The sequence below is a fragment of the Carya illinoinensis genome, chromosome 7, assembly GCF_018687715.1.
Source record: "Carya illinoinensis cultivar Pawnee chromosome 7, C.illinoinensisPawnee_v1, whole genome shotgun sequence".
Taxonomy (NCBI): Eukaryota; Viridiplantae; Streptophyta; class Magnoliopsida; order Fagales; family Juglandaceae; genus Carya; species Carya illinoinensis.
The window spans coordinates 42,645,481-42,666,274 of record NC_056758.1 but is presented as its reverse complement, the minus strand read 5'-3'; the positions used below and the strand labels follow the sequence as shown (position 1 = coordinate 42,666,274).

Sequence of the window (20,794 nt, the reverse complement as noted above, 5' to 3'; positions counted from 1 at the left end):
CGGGAAAACAAAGAGATGGAGGGAGGTGGAAGCCTCCCTTGGACGGAAGAAAATCTGCCTTGTTTCTAGAGAGAAGATGGAGCTTCTCTCACTAGGGTTTTTTTTTATAACCTAACTAGCTTCAATTTTGAGTGCTTCGTGGTACTTAAGAGTACTTTAATCTCTGCTTTACGTAAAGACATAAAACCCATGACCTGCATTAATGGTTCCAATGCTTTAGCCACATCGATGAAGGCAGCAACATGATGCGCAGATCGATCCCATGTCACTGCTTGAGGCTCGTGACCTCTTGAAGGAAAAAAATGAAAAAGAAAAAAGAGGAACAACAAATTTGAAATTGAGACAGTCATTTCGTGCATTGTTTTGTAACATTTTATCGGTTTCGAACTTTCGAGCATGGTAATTCAAATGATCTTTCTGATTCCTAGTCTCTCCACGAAGATTACCCTTCGGCAATGGTCACAGTCATATCTCGTTTTCGTTTTCGTATTATTTTTTTCCTTTTCTTGCAAGAACCGTCTAAGCTTCTGTCCAAGTTCAATGCCCTCGTACTGAATGGTATATCTCTAGTTTATTACAGAATCAAATAGGACGATAATGATTTAAGATTCGTAGCTTTATGATATTAATAGATCGATGGGGAGGTCCAGGAGGATGGATTTGAGATGAACAACCTACGGTGGAAAGATACCTCCCACAGATGAATTTGAGATGAACAACCTACACCTTTGCCTCGAGCCTAACCTTCTTGTATGGGACAAATATCTTAAATAATTAGTCACTCTCGACTATAGATGACGAGATACTCTCATCTTGTCACAACATGTCATATAATTAAAATTATTTATTTAAGCATCAATTTTAATTGATGTAATATCTATAACAAAGTAAGATTTTAAAAAGTAGATAATAATTGCTAACTATGCAAAGGTGCAATATTTATTTTTGGGAAATCTGGGCAATTATTTTTCGTTCTATTAAAAATTAATTTTCTGAAACTTCTTTCGAACTAGGAACCTAAAATCATACATATGACTATTTGGCATAATCTGGATTGGTCTTTTTGTCAAAAAAAAAAAAAAACTAATCTGGTTTATAGAGATTGAAAGATGTCCTCAAATGCCTAGTTTCTGTAATTTTTTCTGCTTGTAGGAAACACCTGCTGTCATCAAGTCTGTTTTTTGACAAAATAATAGTCAGATGCCCTGGTGGTGAGCAAGGTACACATTCTTCTCATTTATCGAAATCTCCCTCTTATTAATGCAATAGCAGAATTCCTTTACTTTAGTTCTTGACAGTGTTTTGAAATTTGTATGAATTTCACAGAAGATGAGCATGATGTTGTGTCGTTTTGGTTGGAGAAAAGCAAGCCGCATGAATGCCCCATCCGTTCGCAACATTTCATGGTAATTTATTCCAGTTTCCATTTTAGTTGTTATTTTTTTAATTTACTATACATCTTATCTTACTGTGGGTATTTTTGAAGTAATACAAGAAGCTTCACATGATACTGTTTCTGTTTTTTAGCTGGAAGTGCTTGGCCCTGGAGATCATCCCGTGGCCATGGAGATGATGATCACCAGCGATCCGCCTTGGAAGAATTTTATTGGAATAAGATTTTTACTAAATGATGACAAGACGGTTGTAACATTATACGTGATGTAGTCTCATTTCCCAATTAATCATAGTTGTTCCCAAAAGCATAATAGCATTTTTACACAAACCAAACAATGTTATCTCATATAATCATCATAATTTTTTTAAACTCATACATATAAAATAATATAAAAAATTCAAAATCTTTAAATTATAAAATAAAAATTCTATTATAATATTTTATTTAACTCAACAAGAACTAAATGAATTAACGTGAGAGATTACAGATTCGAAGGTGAACCCATAATCGTGTGAGATAATTTTAGAATAGAATTATTTTTTTGTGGGTCCGATCCTTGGCACCGAAAAATGTTCTAGATTTTGACTTGAATCATCTAAGACCTATCAACATGTCAATTTTTAAAACTACGTTTCCTCCCTACTTCCTTCTCTTTTTCTTTTCCTTGACCTACATCCAACTTCTGGGAAATGCACTCTGAATTTTCTTTTTGTCTGCCTATAACAACGTTTCCCCTGATAAATCCTCCATTTCAGAATTGTTTCCACATTTCAAGCCGAATAATCCCTAGTTTCAACAATGTCAGCGTAAAGGTCAGATTTATTTATTTTTAGGTGAAAAACAAAGTTATATGAATCGTACAAGATAGAAATTATATGCTTAACAGCTTAAGCACAGCACACTAGAATTAGGGGCTGTCCCACTTCGGACGACATTTCTCTCTTCGCGTATTAAGCAAGAACTTAAAACCCATGCAATGAATGCAACAGCACGACATTTCAAGGTTATGGATGTCCTCAAGACCTTGAAATGGCTTCTTCAATGATAAGTTTTTCCCTCCTGAGCATCAAACGATCCGAGTTATACATATTATTCTTCATTTACCAAACATCCAGCAATGATAAAATTCTAAATAGCAGCATCACAGCTGAATATTTTACTAGCAACTATATAATCTAGAAACACCGGAAAACAGAAGTTCAGGGTCCAGCTTAAAAACGCAAGCCTCCAATCCATAAAAAGACAACATGAGTTCGTCAAGAACAATGCCTTCACTGCTCTATAATTTCATCTTTCGGCCGAGTCAGGAGAACCATCTCCATAAGAGACCAGGCCCTTCTTCCCATCCAGACTGCCGGACGACGACCTTGACCTGTCTTTGCTAGCCTGCCTAGGAGATTGAGAGTCCAGGGAGGACTTCGATTCTGATAGGCTCCTGCTCCTAGAAAGTGATCTCTCAGCCCGTGGAGAGACACGAGATCTATAGGGCTCAACTGGCGAACGGCTGCGAATGGGGCTACGGCTGCGACTGTAACGCCGATTACGGTAGGGTGGGCTCCGTGATGCAGATCGTGTTCGACTCCTCCTGCTTCTGTATCTGCACACAGGCCAGGTAAACCATTCATTAAAAAAAAAAAAAAAAAAAAAAAAACAGAGAATGACCAGAATAAACATGGCAGTGTACTAGTGGCCAATTGCTAGGAAAGGGAGAGAGTTGGCGTTTGACTTCACTCAGCATTCTCTCTAAGGAATCCAGCTCATTCACCAACAAAACAATCTCAACATAACAACAGCCTTCCCACCCTCCCCCCCCACAGGCCAGGTAAACCATTCATTAAAAAAAAAAAAAAAAAAAAAACAGAGAATGACCAGAATAAACATGGCAGTGTACTAGTGGCCAATTGCTAGGAAAGGGAGAGAGTTGGCGTTTGACTTCACTCAGCATTCTCTCTAAGGAATCCAGCTCATTCACCAACAAAACAATCTCAACATAACAACAGCCTTCCCCCCCTCCCCCCCCCCCCCCCCCCCCTTTCTCTTTTTTTTTCTCTCTCTCTCTCTGCTTTTTAAAACCACCCCCCCCCCCCCCCCCCCCCCAAAAAAAAGAAAAAGAATTCACTCAGCATTCTCTCGAAGGAATCCAGCTCATTCACCAACAAAACAATCTCAACATAAAAACTGCCTTGCCTACTCACTCCCCTTATGCTTCTTGAAACCCCCCCCCCCCCCCCCAAAAAAAAAAAAACAAAGAACAAAAAAAGAAGTAAATATAGGCTCATAAATGAAGAAAGAACACTGTGTACAAGTAATAAAACTCATTAAAAATGTAGTCAGTATTTTTGACAAAACTAGAAACTATATAAAGGCTTGGACCACAGACCTCGGAGGACTTCTCACTCTTGGTGGGCTTCGATACCGTCTAGGGGAATACCTTCTGTAACTTGAATATCTAGAAAAGCAGGGATGCATAATCAACTTTGGCACTGATCCAGAAAACATTATCTAATCATACTTTTGGTGGTCAAAGAATTCACAACTAGTTGCCACTTACCTGTCGCGGTCACCTCTACCACCATATCGATAAGACCTCACAGGAGATGTAGACGGGGTTCTGTACCGTCGTGCATAAGAGTACCGCTGACTAAAGCCACGCCCCCTTCTGATTCGCTTGGGAGATCCATCTGGGGAAACACTTCTTGATAAACTCCTTCCTCGGTCAGGAGGTGACCTAGCTCTCCGTACAGGAGTAGGGCTCCTGGAATAACTGCGACGATTATTTCGGATTGGTGCCCTAATAGGACTTCGGCTAATCCTCCTTGAAGGGGCCCTACCTGAGCTTCTGCTCGTGCTTCTTGGAGATTTAACTGGGCTTCTACTCATGCTTCTTCTAGAAACTCTAATAGGGCTTCTGCTAATTGATTTTCTTGACGAGGTTCTCAGTGGACTCCTGCTTTGGCTTCTCCGCAATGGGGACCTCACAGGGCTGTCACTCACACTTCTCTGAGACCGAGCTACCACTGGGCTCCTACTGATACTTCTCTCTTTCCTTCCACTTGCTGGACTTCTGCTGACACTTCTAGCAGGACTTCTCACAGGACTTCTGCTGATGCTCCTTGCTCGTCCAAGAGAGGGGCTTCTACTAAGGCTACGACTGGGACTTCTGCTTATCTTCCGTTTTGGACTAACACTTGGGCTTCTGCTCAGACTCCTGGGACTAATACTCATACTCTTACTCATGGTCCTTTTAGGACTAATGCTTCGGCTCCTGCTCATCAACTTTGAATATAATACCACATCTACAACAATCGATAAGAACAAAGAATAACTTAGGTGTGACAAGAATGGAAAGTAGACCTAGATTTTCCTGGGTGATCATCTACTACATCAGGTTGTCTATCTCTGCTCCTGTCAGAGTTGGCATCAGCTTCAATGCCATTGCTTCTCTTCTCTCCATTCTCTTTGGGGGATTTTCCCTCCCTCTTTTTACGATGGACGGAAGCAAGTTCTTTCACGACAACCGAAGGAGGCTGGTCTGTAGCTGCATCACAAAAAAGCAGCACCGCATGTACAAAGGTGAGAGAAAAAAAAAATGACAAGTTACAAAGGTGAGAAAAAATGATAACTTGAAAAAGAGAGGAAGACAGATCTCTCATAAACTAGGCATCTCATAACCTCGCGTATTTTAAAAGTAATATTTGAATATCCTTGAGCTCAAAAATCTGGATTTGATATCTATTCCCAAACACCAGTGAATCATACTGATGTTTATACCAACGGGAGAATGTATATTTAAATTCTCTTTTATCAATAACTACCCACAAAACTATACCTTCTAGTTCCCTGTTGGGTTATATCTCATAATAGCCATCCAAGTAGAGACAAATTAATTGAATAGATCTGGTAGAATGCAAATCTTTGAGAAGATAAAGACACAATGGCATAAAGCATTACCAGTCTTCTGAGTACGGTCATTCTGCTTCTGATCTTTTCCAGGAACATCAATTCCATCACTATCAGAGCTACTTTCACTTTCACTCCCGCTCTCAGTATCCGTAGTACTATCTGATGCTCTACAGAATAGAAAGGCAGAATTCAGCATGTTGTTCATTGGAAGATCATATACACAAAATAAAATAAAATAAAAAATCATTGTCTAGTAAAAAAGCACCTATTCATGTTGTGAATGGAAAAAATTGATTATCCACATAACATGGTGATCAAGAGATTGCCCATATATATAACCAACTCCACATTGTGAATCCCTCACCCCACACGCCACAGGTGAGATCAAGATATTTTCCATAACTACAATATGCATAAACACAAATAAAGTTATATAAACAACCCCCCAACCACAAACCTATGCCCCCTTTTCTCCTCCCAACAAAAACTGAAAAAAGAACAAAAAGTACAACACTACAAGTCACTAAAAAGAACAGCTGCAAAAGAAAATTGACTCATCAACCAGAGCACACCCAACATGAATTATATGTCACATAACTGAAGAAAACTATGAATGAAAACTAGGCGCACAATTAGTACAAGAGAGATAGTAGACAGAACCAATGTATATACCACTAACGCGCATAGGCATGTTGCCTGTCATCAGAATTTCACAAGGCCTAGCATATACAAGAAGCAAAAAAGCATGCTGCACCACGGGGGAAAAAGAGAGATAAAAGATGAGATGTATCTTTTTTATACAATTAAAACCAAAAAGCTTTTTTATTGGTATGTACACACATATTCAGTGAGTTTTCAAACTATGTCACCCTGCCCCGGCGTGGGTTCTTATGTGGGAGGAAATGACAACTGAGCCAGAGTGTGCTAGCTAGAAAACAAAACAGCACTTTGAAAAACAATGAGAAGAAGCACACATGTAACAACTAGAATAAAATCGAGAATAAACAATACAAAGACGTTTTAAAAGTTTTGGATATTATGCACAACACCTTCTTGCTCTGCGCTTGGATCTCTTATCGCGCTTCCTTCGCCTTTTGTCACGACGTTTGTCACTTCTTTTCCCCCGTCTATGTTTGTCTCGTTTAGTTGATCGCTTTCTCTTCTTCCGCCTGTCATCACTTGAAGAACTGGTGTAAGAGGAAGACGACAAATACAAGTCAGAATCACTATCCGATTCAGATGATTCCAACTCAGTATCTGAGGAACTCTCCGTGTCGGATGAATAGTATCTTCTTCTTCTTTTCCTTCTATCCCTAGAGGATTTCTTGTGCTTTCCCCTTCGCCGTGCTTCATGATTATTTGCATCAGAAGACGCATCTTTTCCTACTTTAAATTTATTGGCTTTTTTCCTGCCTGCACATAGAGTAAACAAAACATATACAAAAGAGAATAACTCATAAGCTAGAGCAGATAAGTACTGAAAGTATAAAAAATATATTTTTTTTAATAAGTAAAAAGGAGAGAAAAATAAAGTATAAAAAATATTCCATACAACACACTTCAAAACCTAGGGCTATCAAATAATCTCGGAAACCTTAATCACTAGCGCACACACCCACCCAACCCCCCCCCCCCCCCCAAAAAAAAAAAAAAATCTGCCCAAACAAACTCAAAATTTTCTAGCGTTCAAATGATAGTTTTGAACGTATATCCCTTTTCTTTTTTTGATAAGTGGCATATATCCCTTTTCTTTTCTTTTTTGATAAGTGACGTATATCCCTTTTCATTCAAGGAAAAGTTTAATCCTCTACAAGGGACTCTCATTTTGTAACATCAGTAATTACTTCATCTACAACTGTTATAGATAAAAATTAGATCGTGTAGCTATATGACTCTTACTCTCACTAAATTCACCGCAGTTGATGATTTTAACAGTCACAGTTGGCCTCCCATCTTCATCACCCGCATTTTCAATTTTCCTCAGTACTTCATGTCCATAAACAAGTTTCCCAAAGACAACATGCTTCCTGTCAATATAATAACAGATTTAAATCTTATTTGTTGAAAGAAAAACTATATGGCTATAGAACATGATAAAGAGAGTACACACGATAAGCACCGTATAAGATTAATAGAAATACCTTTAAGACAACGTAAACTACATAAACTAACCTGTCAAGATGATGGTCAGCCTCAAAGGTTATAATAAAATGAGAACCTAAAGTATCTCGATCAGCAATTGCCATTGATAAAAGACCAGGTCCATCATGCTTTAGGGTGGGCAACTCATCTGAAACAAAAAACCAACCCAATTGTCACTTAGCACAATCACTAGACTAAAAAATATGAGGGTTTGCATCATATGTCCATAAATGCAGAGAACCAACATATACAAATAATGCGAACAGACTTATACAAATAAAGAGAACCAACATAGACAAATTGAGAGAACCAACATATACAATGCATCCAAATGGTTCATCAATTTGCACATGCCAAGATTGGTATGTGCAGAACTCATCCGCAGCACCTTCGGCCCAATATAAGACATAAAGGGAAAAACATATTGCGTCATATGCACAAGAGAACTTATCCATCGCATATTAACACAACAAATAAATCCATGCAATAGAATCACAAACAATAGAAAAGAGCCATGGAGATGCATTCATTGGAGATCCTAAGAGACCATATGAAACAAAATTACTCCCAACCCGACATGTAGGCCCAAAAATAAATTAGCATGCAATGATGAAAATTGAAAAAAAAAAAAATTGCCATCTAGCAGGACAACCAAGCATTTTACAATTAAACCTGACTAGAAAGAGTGAATGAATTACTTATTAACTTCACAAATATTGAACTTATTTTGTTCATAGGTATAAATATTGAACTAATTAAATAAAGTTATAATTTGATCCTAATTGTGGGCCATTATGAGCACAAATCCAACAGAAAATTAAATTTATAAACATTTACCAGGTTCAGGTAGCCATAAATGTATATTATATATATTCAAAATAATTTCTAAATTGTTCTTTCAAAGTTCCCACTTTCCAAACAATCCTATAAATGATTTTGGGCAATATATATGGTTTGAGATTTTTGTTTTAAGATAGGTATAGTGCTCTAACCTGGAAACTCTTCCCCGTATATACTTTCTCCACTGGTACCTAAGAAAAAATAAAGAAATATAATTCAAGAGCCAGTAACAAAAAAAAAATCTCATATTTGCACATTTCAACTACATATTACAAACGGAATCAGTATTAACTATTGGTTCGCATCTTCTGTCATTTCATCACAAAGATAGAGAGCATTCCTAAAATATTGTTCACTTTGGATGAATTTACAAATTGGTAAGAACATGGAGACTGAAAACATAAATCTCACCCACTTCAAGCAAATCAATATAAAAGATTGTCAAAGGGCGACAAAACATCTTCCCCAAAATCCATTTAGAACATAACCCTCCTCTTTTCTTTCTTTTTTATCTGAGGTGGCCCCATGCCATTTGGGCCCAAGGGGGGATAGGGGAACCAAAACCAAAAAAATTTGCATAGCAATAAAAAGTAATAAACTCATTATCATGTACTTGGATTTTTTTAAGATACCAAAATATTATAAAAAGAGCAACAAGGGACCACTCCAAGTACACATGTAGTATACAAAAGAGAACACCTAGCTACGGTGAGGGAGAACAATAATTTAGAAAGTTTACAGTGGATGAGGAGCACATGTTGGTTGGCATCTACCTACCAACACCGCCATTCTACCCTTACAAGAAGAATGTAAACTTGAGCACAACTTATGTTTCTACGTCTTCATACCAGTAACACAGAGTCAACTTCCAACCCTTTAGTTTCGAATACAACTATTCTTACCATAGGCCATAACAAATACAACTGGCAATCCAATAAAATTCAACAAATTGGTAGCAGAAAAATTACAAAATTGGTTGTCAAAAAGGGTCACATTAACAAGGCAGAAGCAAGTACAACCATAACATAATTTACATTCATAGCTCCCTACATACATTGTTGGAAATTTGAAACATGAGCACTAATGGTTATCCAACAGAAAGCTATTGGTCCAAACAACTCCATTGACTTCGCAGATAAAGCATCATGTTAGACACCATTTGTGATATGATCTAGTATATCAATACAAAGTTTGTCAGAATATTACTTAACAAAACCAGTTCGGCAAGGCATAATAAACAACACTTGAAGCCAGGAGCCGAGAAAAGACTCAAGATGATAAAGAAACAACCAGGAGAAGCAAATCGAAATTAAAATTTACAGAAGCAGCAGCCACACAACAGATACCATGGATTATTATCCCTAAAAAAAATTATTTTAAATCTAATAATCTATTTTGAGGCTCAATACATCATTGCATTGAGTGCAATACAGTTCTTCTTGACTCGCGTGCCATTTTATCAACAGTTCACCATCCTCTTAATATATTTGGAGTACCTTTAACATATATGAGGTTCCACATCATCAAGAAAAAAATATATGAAAGAAAATGGCTTCAAGATTTATGCATACCGTTGACCATCTTTTATTACATTGTGAGGTAGCTCGAGGGTTATGGAACGAGATTTTTTGTAGACTAGACTTGGGTTAGGTTATGCTGGAAACAGTTGTGGCGGTTCTTGCTAGCTGGACAGGTCTGAGAGGCAACAACCAGATTAAGGCAATTTGGAAGATGATCCCAATATGCATTATGTGGTGTGTGTGGCAAGAACGCAATGAACGGACATTCGAGGATAAAGAGAGATCAATGGAGGAGCTGAAAGTCTTCTTTTTTAGAACTCTCTGTACTTGGGCTATTGCTGTTAGTTTTAATGGACAAAATTTACATGAGTTTCTTATTTCTTTTGATCCTACGTAGTGTAGGACATTCTTTGTACTGAACGTGGCATTTTGCCTATTCTTTTTTAATATACCTTCTTACTTTCTCAAAAAGATTTATGCATACCACTTAAGGAAGTTTATGACCATTGATAACCTAAGAAGACGCGGACTTATAATCACTCACTGGTGCTGTATGTGCAGAAATAGTGGTGAAACAGTGGACCATTTACTCTTACGTTGTGAGTTTGTTAAGGCCATATGGAATTACTTTTTCAGCAGAATGGGATTAGCATGGGTAATGCCGGGAAGGGAGGTTGAACTACTAGCAAGTTGGAGAGGGATCACAAGGACACCACATATTACAGTCTTGTGAAAGATGGCTCCCATAAGTATTCTTTGGTGCATTTGGAGTGAAAGAAACGATAGACATTTTGAGGATCATGAATGCTCCTTGGAAGAGTTTAGGAATTTTTTCTGGAAGACTTTATTTATGTGGGTCATTGCTTTAGATTTAAATGATCTCAACTTCCATGATTTCCTTGTAATAGCTTCTAGTTCCTAAATTGGTGTATTCACATGTACACTTCCGATGTCCTTGGGCTATGCCTATCTTTATATCAATAAAGTATCTTCTTACTTATCAAGAAGAAAAAAAAAATTATGCATACCATCTCGTTTGACAAAATCGCCACCCTGCAAAATATAAACCAGAAATTAATGCGGTAAAAAACAGAAAGACTCTGTGCAAAAGTGGGTTGGGCACGGGTAAGCTTAGTAAAATCTTGAGGATTGACAACTTCGTAAATACAACCTTAAAACTATATCACAAGAAAAGCAGTCGTGACCATCAGCCCTGTATCCTACAGCATAAACAAGGGTAACTGACTAAAATACAGACCCCTTCTAAGTCATGCTCAACCAGAAACTTTGCACAGAAGCCAAATCTAAAGAAAAAATATCCAAATGTAAAATATAAATATCATACCTGTGCAAAGGAACCCTTTAGAATGTAATGGAAAAAGGATCCCTTGTAGGTCAGTGGTCTTCCACTCTTGGGGCCAATACCCTTTTCTCCTGAAAATGAAAAGAAAGATCATACAAACTAGAAAATACCCAATGATAAAAATTTAATTCCTGAACGGACAAAGGGAAAAAGACGAAAGTGCAATATCATGCAAATATGGGAAGCTATATACCTACATGTGTGTACAACAATTTTCACGTCAAGGAGGAAATAAGACCAGAGTGGCACTAAATGATTATGGTGCTACATTAACTATACAGGTAAGAAATAAGATAATGTACCACCTAGAGGGATGATGAAGTAATAAAATTCCATATGTAAACATGAATGCATTATTACCAGTACAAAGTGCACGAAAATTTTCTGCAGTCTTAGGAGCAACGTCAGGGAAAAGCTGTAAGACCAAAGATACCCAATAAGTATATCTACTATCCATTAATCACACTACAACAGCAACAGAAGCAAGAAAAAAAAATACTGTAGAATGCTTAGCTTTATATGGAACTAATATTAATAATACCGCCAAATACGAAATTGATATTAATAATACCTCAAAAACCATTCTTTCAGCAGGATCCCCATCAACGGACACATCCATAAAAACCAATGGGCCCTTCTTCTTTGCCATTTTCTTCATTTTTTAGTATCAAAACTCAGGCCAGCAGAACCATTTGTCTGGAGGAATGCATGCACATTTATTGTCAGTCACTAACAACCATGTTACTAGAAACAATAAGCCAATAGGACCTCCTGAAGTGCGAATTTTATGAGACTGGACTTTCACAAACTAAGCTTTCCATGTATCTCAAATTCAACTCAAGTCACAGATACTATCTGTTTGACAATACATGCCATAGGTAAGAAAACGTCAACAATACATGCCAAAATGAGGGGTCTAGGGAAGCAGCAGGGGAAATCCCACTTTCTAAGAGAGAATCTCTTAGAAAATAAATGATTTTCAATTCGTTTTCAAGTTACCATTGAAACATTTTTCAAACTTAATAGACCTTAACTGACTACTGGGAGCTCTGCATCCACAATCCCCCAATTTACCTAACTCTTGTTGTTAAACAAACCACATATGTACATGAGGACGGTCCTCATGTATTAGAGGACAGGAAGATAAAAAATTGAAAAGAAAGCTAGGTTCGTGTATCAGTTGAAAAAACCCCAATTAGCAACTCAAAACATTTGCAAGTATGCGTATCGGACAAGCAATGAGTATATAATTCTCAAAAGTTGATCACATGAGAATTTCCACTACAAGTCAGCTATTTGGTAACAAACATGCAATTTTTCGTAGCCTCCTGCGGCATGAGAACCACAAAACCCAAAAAATCTAGTACCCTAACAATACTGAGCAAATCAACAATTGCGTACTAAGCCAATCCCTTCAAAAAAATAAGCTAGTCCACATTCTTTTAGTTTTAAGACTGGCACAGACCCAATCCTAAGCGTCACAACTATAGCCAGTTTTTTGTTAAATGTTAACAAACTTGTGAAAACATAATGGGCTCAAGGAGGCAAGAACCCTTCCATTGGAGTCACAACAAGCCAACACAACTTGAAATGTATCTAGAATACGTGCTTAATCAGATTGCGAAGCGAAAACACAGTTAACCTAAGAAGCCTTCGACTGGATACACAATAATCCGAATCAACTTGAGATGCATTCACCATACCGGGGGCAGGTTAAGCTGAAGACCTTAAACCCTGGCGGAAATTTTCACAAAACCTAGGGTAAACACGTGAAATGGAAGTGAATGAGAACTAATACATCAAACCAAACCGAAATTACATTCCGATACTATTCGCTCTGTGATTAAAGGATATACATGTGCAAAATTTGAATAACGTAATACTTTAAGAACAAAAACAACAAGGGGTTTGGGTAGAAGATTAAAGGCCACCGATCAAACTCATGAGCTCGAAAAAGTAAAAAATAAAATTAATATAATTTTAGACGCCAAAGACGAAGAGCTCAGGGAAACCCTAAAGAGCACCTGAGAGACGCAGAACCACAGAACCGTGACGACAAGATTAGCGAGAGAGCGCTCGCTGATAGTAAAACCTAGGCTTTTATATATGGAGGAGCCTCGCTGCTTCTGCTGGATCGCTGAAGTTACTAGACTATCCCTGGTCTTTCCTGGAGTTTGGGCCGGGGGGGCACCCAATGACGATAACATCCCCGGACTGGACTTTTATTAAAAAAAAAACTTGGGTGTCTTTTAAATAAAGAGTATTTTTATAAAAGAATGATATTTGTGCAATTTTATTTTATAAAATATAACACTTAGAGCATATTTCGACGCTAAAGTATTTTATAATTATGTGAATAGTAATAAAATGATTTGATATAAAATATTTTATAAAATTTTAATAAATGAGAGATGAATAATTGAATAAACATATTATAAAATTATTTGAATATAATTTTTTAATATTATTTTTATTTTTAAAAGTTTTTATATTTTATTTTAAAATTTGTAAAAGTTGTAAAGATTAAGTAATAATTAAATGAAAATGTTAAAATTTTGAAATTAAAATGTATTTTATATTCTACTAATGAAATAAAAAATTTTAAAAATTTTTTCATCTCATCTCATTATTCAAACAAAATTTAGAGAACAATAATCAATTATTGTCTCATTTGTTGTAATTAGGACTGTAAATTGTAATTAAATACTACAATTTATTAAAAACACATTTTAAGATAAGGGTTATAAGTACAAAACAACAGCGTCGTTTCAAATAGCAAAAAAGCCCATTTGCATAGCTACAATTGTAATTCCTCTAACAAGTCAAAATAAAAGAAAAAAAATTAAAATAAATGAAAGATAGAGAACTTAGAAAGAAAAGAAGAATAAATTTATTTGTAAATATAATTATTGATATATCAATAATTCTTTATAAATAATATGACTTATAGCATATTAAAAATGAATAAAAAAAATTATTATTTTTAAATGAAATTCAAATTCAAATTGGTTTGCTCTATTGGAGCTGGATGGATCTAACTCTAATATGTATATGTTCGATCCAAAACTGTAACACACCTCAAGAACTCAATAAGATAATACTGATTTGCTCTATTTGATGAGTACTATTCCAATAAAAGAAAAGAAAAAATGAGAGGAAATGACAGAAAATTCAATAATTTTCCAGAATGTATTACACTATTCAGCATGGTATATGTACTCCAATAAAAATCTTTACAAATCCCACGTAGAGCATAGTAGAGGTCATGGATGTTTTAACAGCAAATAAACATAAATGAGGGTAAAGCAACTAGGCTTATTAACACAAACCTAGCTCGGATACGGAAATACAATAAAACTTGTAAAGAAGACATTAACCATCCGAGCCTATAGAAGTCACTGACCCCAGCCCATCCTCAACGCAAGTGTAGCAGTACTTCAATTTAACTATGTCTGGTCTGGTTGTTAGGTTTAATTCAATATAATTTTAAACTGAATTTAACATTTAAATACTTAATTTTTAAATTATTAAAAACTTATCTTAATTCAAAACTTATTTATACGTGAGATCCACAAATTTTTTTAACTTCTCATAAATATTTATAAACTTATTTTAATATCTAAAAATATCTAAACTCATTTTAAGCGAGTCTCATAAAACTTATTTCACCTTCTTAACTCATTATTATTTATAAAGAACTTAACTTAATGTCTAAATAGGATTAAGATTTTCTTCCCGAAACCTCCTGAATGCTTATATACCAAATTGTGATAAAAGGAAATTACTATATCCGCAGAGAATCCTTTAACTATCAGCCAAATATATATTTTTTTACCAACACTTTTTAAAATTATTTAAATATTTTTCAAAAATAAAGAAATTTATAAATTCATTTAAAAATACTTTATTAATCATTAAATAAAATGAAATTCGGTAGATAATTTCGGTTACTGTGGAAGTGGCGTTTTCCGTGACAAAAACCTAGTGATTGGAACCGCCGGTATTTCACCGCTCAACCAAATCGAATAGGCTACTTCTTTATCGCCCCGTCTTGTATGAGAAAAACGGCCCCCTTAGTCGGAGACAACAACCCGATCCCATGGCGGAGGGTTCTCTCAAGCAAGTAGATAAGCCCTGGAGAGTTCTCGAATTCTACAGCGGTATTGGGGGCCTGGTAATATAAATTCTCAACCTAAACTTTTATTCTCTCGCTGTATGTGTGTGTTTTGAAATTAATCTGTTTATGGTTTGGTTAGAGGTACTCGCTAATGAAGTCGGGTGTAAATGCAAAAGTAGTAGACGCGTTCGATATAAATGACAAAGCTAACGATGTTTACGAGCTCAATTTTGGCCACCGTCCCCGTCAGGTTTGCTCTTTCAGAAAAATAGTATATACTGATTGTTTTGCTTTCATGAGTAGGATGATGGGGTCAAGTTTTAATACCGGTACACCCAGCTTACCGTGTAACATTTTCAATCTAAAAACTCTTTCCATTTTAACTCTCATTTCTCCAGTTTACAAGGACACTGCAACTTTTTGCTACTGAATTATTTGCTTGACTGTTCACCTTGATTATACTCATGGAGGTTAATGTAGTTTTTCCCTTAATGCAAACTCTAGGTTGGCCACATATTGTCCCCGGTTAACTTTGATATTTCGTCTGTCATCAGTACCCAATTTTGAATATTTGGCATTGGGTTTTTGAAAATGGATTTTGCTATTTGAAAAATGAGACATTTTGGGTGTTCATCTTTAAGCTGCTCCAGAAAGGCTAGTTTGTTACTACTCATATCGTCCCTGGTTAAAATACTAGTTTGTATTTGTGCTTTAAGCTGCTCAAAACGAGGATTTCTTCTTTGTCCAAAGTCTGGACCTTGCCTTTAAGCTACTTCTTTTTTCAAATTGTTGGGGTTTGGATTTTCTCTTGCCAAGACAAAGTTTTCTGAAGTAACAGAGTTTGTCTTGTAAATTTGTTGATTGGCACAGGGTAATATTCAGAGCTTGACTGCTGCCGATCTTGACGGCTATGGGGCACACGCATGGCTTCTTTCTCCTCCCTGTCAACCTTACACTCGGCAAGGTAAATCGTCGCTGGAAAAATATAGTTGCAAGCACAATTGTGCACTAATCTGTCCACTAATGTGATGTGATTGGTCAAAAAGTAGATTTTATTAAAAATAGTGTTAATTTAAATTTTAAATATGAATAAATCAGTATTGGTACACAGATTAGTCCGCAACTGTGCTTGTATGTAGCAAAACTCATCATCGCTATATTCTATCGATGATGTTGTTAATTGCTCAATCGTTTCAGCAAACATCTTATGATTAGGTCTCCAAAAGGATTCTGGTGATGCTAGGGCGTTCTCTTTTCTCAAGATTCTTGAACTTATTCCACACACTTCAAAGCCTCCAAATATGTTACTAGTGGAAAATGTCGTTGGATTTGAGGTTTGTTCTTTATATTTCTGCTCATTACCTGAAGTTAAATTTCTCACTTGGTGATAGGCATACGTCCTTTTCTGTTGAAGATTTTCTTTTTCCTTCTGCTGACCTTTTTTTCCTTCTTCGCAGACATCTAATACACATACAAAAATGATTGATATATTGGCAAAAACAAACTTTGTTGTACAGGAGTTTATATTGAGCCCTTTACAATTTGGTGTCCCATATTCCAGGCCACGTTATTTTTGCCTGGTATCCTATCTCTCTCTCTCTCTATTTGAATTGCTATTAGTAGATTTTTTTTATCATTATTTTTTTCACCTTGATTCTAAAAAATACTCTCCTAAACTGTGGAGCAGATGAATTTAGTTAGTTTTTAACGCCCAATGAATTGAGCTGAGGTTTATCTATTTTTAAAACAGTTGAACTTCATAAGGGGCCTTTTTCTGGTGCTGTGGTAAGGGTTTCGGGCTACTAAGTGTGTGTGTGTGGGTAAAATACATGAAGGTGGCCACTTCATGCGAGAATTGTTGAAGGGTGGGACTGACTCCAAGCCCTACCCTCCGAGGACCTATTTAGGCAGGAACAGTGTTTGATGATAACCTTTATTTAGTTTTGAACGAAATTGAGTTTCATTTTGACAGATAGATATTCAAGTGATGAATTTGGTTTAGTTGGCTGGAGAGACTCAATACTTTTGCCCCTAGGCATGATAGAATCTTAAAAATGATATGCCTAGTGGAACATGTATAGGCTTTGGTAATTTGATTTTAGTTGGGGAAGTGACTGCAAGATGCTTGCATTTCTAAGATTTATGACGTCTTCCCACATATTTTTTCTAAACATGGAGAGTGGATATAAAATTATCAAGTAATTGATTTCTGTTAAATTTTGTTTTTATTTTCAGAAAATATTTATTGTACCAACTCTGTGTATATGAATGATATATTCTTTTGCCAGTCACAAAATAAAAAATTCTTGCTTAAAAGCCAAGTAAGAAGCACCTTTCCACTTATATTGTAAAGGTATTGAAGACTGGTCATGGTATGATTGATATCTTTATCAATATTCAATGTGACTATTGAAGCTCCTGTTTCCCACTTCATGGTTGACTAACCATGTTTATGGATAAGTTTGTTGAAAAACATATTGTAGAAGATTTTTAGTTATCCAGGATTTTGGATCCGTTTGTTTTTTCATCTTCCCAAGATTCTTAATATAGCTGCATAATCGATCTTCTTTACTTTATAGGCAAAAAGAAGACCTTCATCTTTCCAAAATCAACTTCTCAATAACAGGCTGCTTTTGTCTCCAAGCCCACTGTTTGGGCATGATGATAACACAGTGGCCAATGAACATGATCAATCAGAGGAGAGCTGGGACAAAGTGCTGCAGTCCTGCGAGCCAGTGGAGAAATTTCTTGAATTCAAGAATCACGGTGATCAAACAGGTACCAAATCTGGTTTCTTGGACAGCGCCAATGTTCCTACAGATGCTTATGGATCCCTAGAGAAAAATGATAATGTGAATGGACATGATCGTAGCTCTTTAGACCAGTACCTTGTTCCACTGAGCTTGATAGAGCGGTGGGGAAGTGTTATGGGTATCCTTAATTTCTTTTCGTAGTCATTATTGACACCTTCTATTTTTTATGTCATTATTCATAAACCAAATCTTGTTCTCTCTCCCTCTTTGTCTAACTATATCCTTAAAAAGACTTCAGATATTGTCTATCTTGATTCAAAGCGTTGCTGTTGTTTTACCAAAAGTTACTATCGATATGTGAAAGGGACTGGCTCTCTTTTGGCTACTGTCCAGGTAGGGTTTTATTGAATGTTGTGGGTAGGTACATAAGTACATAACCACGCACTTGGAGTTGGGACCACAAATAGAGCTAATAGGAGATTGCGTAAGAAAAATGCTTTCAATAGTATTCTAAACACTTGCCAGGTCAAAACTTACTTTCAATAAAATGACTGTTTGGATCAAATTAGCTACTTTATGTCATATTCTGGTATATATTACAGGGCTCTGAATGATTATGTTACACCTTATTATATCTAGTTTGGGCAAGAAAATTCACACCTCTTGATTTTATCCTCTTGTTTTACTGAGAGCTTTTTAATAGTATTTTGTTATGGTTTTTCCGTAGCCATGACTTATATAAATTGGTGAACATGCAGCCAAAGAAGAAAGGTAAATCATCTCCGCTGAAAGAGCAATGCCTTAGATTTTTTACTCCTAGGGAGGTATGTGCATTATGCTATGTGTGTCTGTGTGTTTGTTTCACTTTTCTTTTGGTTGTTTACATTTTCCAATTTCATTTTTGCTAATTGTGAGAGATCCCCCCCTCCCCCTCCTCTCAAAACACCACCCACACAATAATTAGGTTGCCAATCTACATTCATTTCCGGAAGACTTTCACTTTCCACAGCACGTAAGCCTTAGACAACGGTACGCAATTCACGAATTTAATTGTTGCCTTATTTTACTCTTCTGATTCTTCTATTTATGAAGAATCAGTTACTACCTCTGAACATCTCATTGTAGAAGAAGACTCTATTGGGCCAATATGTGAAATAATTTTGTTTCTTTTGCTGCAGGTACGCATTGCTGGGTAACAGTTTAAGCATAGCAGTGGTTTCTCCCTTAATCAGATATCTATTTGCCGAGCCATCTGTTTAAAAGATGCAGATTTTCCCATTTGGTGAGGCGATACCCATGCCTAACTTTCTAGATTGCAACAAGATCGACCTGATAATTTTAAGTAGTGCCACTACTTTTGAAATAGTTACAATCTAGGTATCAATCTAATGTCCACCCCATATTTCCTATTCGCATTGTCTAGGAGGTTCAAAAGCCTGTTAGTGATTCAAGATGTTGCCACTGTTGTAAGACAAAACAAATGTTGAGGATAAGTTGCACGTACACATTCAAAATGCTGTAGAAGACAGGTGATTCGGTCAAGAGTCGCATATTAGAGAACAGTTCATGAAGACAAGCAAGATGCGGTATCAAATGTCTTTTTGCATTGTTCAGTGACATGCATGTCTGTAAGGCAAACTACTACTCAGTCCTCCCTCATCCGCCTTCGTGGGTGAAAGATTAACGTCGTTAAGAAAACAAACGAGACCCGGGAGTGTCCGAGGGCAGCAGCGAATGTTTTATTAGTTTTCAGTTGATAAACCAAGAACGAGTAATTATGCATTGCTTCGATTACGGGCTCGATTCATCTGACAAGATCGATTAAACTCCGAGCTGAAAGGATTGAGCAAGTCGAATCTGAAATTAAATGTTGCAAAACCTTATGGGGAACTCTTTTTTTTTAATTCCTTTTTACAATGATGGTTGGGATATGGATACTCATCTCCGAAGAAGAGGTGAAAAACAGTTGGCTTTATTGACATTATTGTCATCGTTGTGATGTAAAAATATTTTTTTTTTTTTTTAAATCTTTACCCTTTATAATTTTGTTTGTTTTCCAAACTCGCACGAGCGAGCCAAGGTCGGCTCCGCTTTGAGGTACTTCAAATGGGCCGAGATGAATCGAGGCTTTGTTAGAAGTGTAGATTCCTTCTGCGTTTAGCTTCACATTTTGGTGGGCTTTCCGAGTCCCAGTGTTTTAAATTTCGTACGGGCTGATACGGCTGGCATTACCGATATATTTTGGTCAATACCAATTGGTTTTCAATGTGCCCAACGAAATTAATGAATTTTTATTTTTAATATAAGAAATTAAGATTTTTTTTTTTTATAATTTTCACTTCAATTCTCACATATGAAAATTATTTTCTCAATAACTGAAAATCAAATTCCTACTCTCATTTTGGTGATAAAAATAAGTGATTACTTTTTTAAATAGTTAGATTGAGAATGTAGAAGTTATATTGAGTTTTATAAATATGTGTTTTAACTTTTTAAGATTTGCATTAATATTAGTTTGAAATATCATACATACATATAAAATTAATTTATTATATATAGATTATCTTAAAATGGTATCGGTATCGAAATATTTCGTTCCAGTGTCTTAACCGAAATGATGACCAAAATGGTATTCAAAATTTTGTTTCCAACAACTCATAAAGCTGCTCAAAATATGCTTAATTAGTGCTTTTGGGGCGATTCGTTCTCACCCCAGGTGTTTAAGGTTAGGTTTAGATAATGGATTGAGATGAAAGTTAA

At 36.1% G+C, this 20,794-nt stretch overlaps 2 protein-coding genes across 7 annotated transcripts; one reads left to right on the top strand and one right to left on the bottom strand.

The window, feature by feature from the left end:
• Window positions 1-2,373: 2,373 nt before the first annotated feature.
• Window positions 2,374-13,345, bottom strand: LOC122315420 (peptidyl-prolyl cis-trans isomerase CYP95). Of its 4 annotated transcripts, none has more exons than XM_043131296.1 (15): window positions 13,189-13,289; window positions 12,868-12,920; window positions 11,736-11,860; window positions 11,525-11,579; window positions 11,147-11,235; window positions 10,830-10,854; window positions 8,434-8,472; window positions 7,472-7,589; window positions 7,199-7,326; window positions 6,349-6,712; window positions 5,348-5,466; window positions 4,751-4,934; window positions 3,948-4,661; window positions 3,777-3,845; window positions 2,374-2,993 (listed from the first exon to the last, which is right to left on the bottom strand). In XM_043131296.1, exons 3-15 carry the CDS (start codon window positions 11,820-11,822, stop codon window positions 2,684-2,686), a joined length of 2,301 nt encoding a protein of 766 aa, XP_042987230.1. In that variant the 5' UTR covers window positions 11,823-11,860; window positions 12,868-12,920; window positions 13,189-13,289; the 3' UTR covers window positions 2,374-2,683. The 4 variants fall into 4 exon arrangements, with proteins under 4 accessions (XP_042987230.1, XP_042987231.1, XP_042987229.1 ...); XM_043131297.1 differs by having other exon boundaries at window positions 12,807-12,920; window positions 13,189-13,205; XM_043131295.1 differs by lacking the exon at window positions 12,868-12,920 and having other exon boundaries at window positions 13,189-13,345.
• A 1,768-nt stretch (window positions 13,346-15,113) lies between these two features.
• Window positions 15,114-20,061, top strand: LOC122317087 (tRNA (cytosine(38)-C(5))-methyltransferase 2). Of its 3 annotated transcripts, XM_043134000.1 has the most exons (11): window positions 15,115-15,338; window positions 15,421-15,531; window positions 16,152-16,245; window positions 16,497-16,615; window positions 16,739-16,861; window positions 17,861-18,212; window positions 18,333-18,427; window positions 18,793-18,858; window positions 18,999-19,063; window positions 19,213-19,316; window positions 19,458-20,061. In XM_043134000.1, the coding sequence occupies exons 1-10, from the start codon at window positions 15,264-15,266 to the stop codon at window positions 19,292-19,294; spliced, it is 1,182 nt and encodes a 393-aa protein (XP_042989934.1). In that variant the 5' UTR covers window positions 15,115-15,263; the 3' UTR covers window positions 19,295-19,316; window positions 19,458-20,061. The 3 variants fall into 3 exon arrangements, with proteins under 3 accessions (XP_042989935.1, XP_042989934.1, XP_042989933.1); XM_043134001.1 differs by having other exon boundaries at window positions 15,114-15,338; window positions 16,799-16,861; window positions 19,213-20,061; XM_043133999.1 differs by having other exon boundaries at window positions 19,213-20,061.
• Window positions 20,062-20,794: the final 733 nt, after the last annotated feature.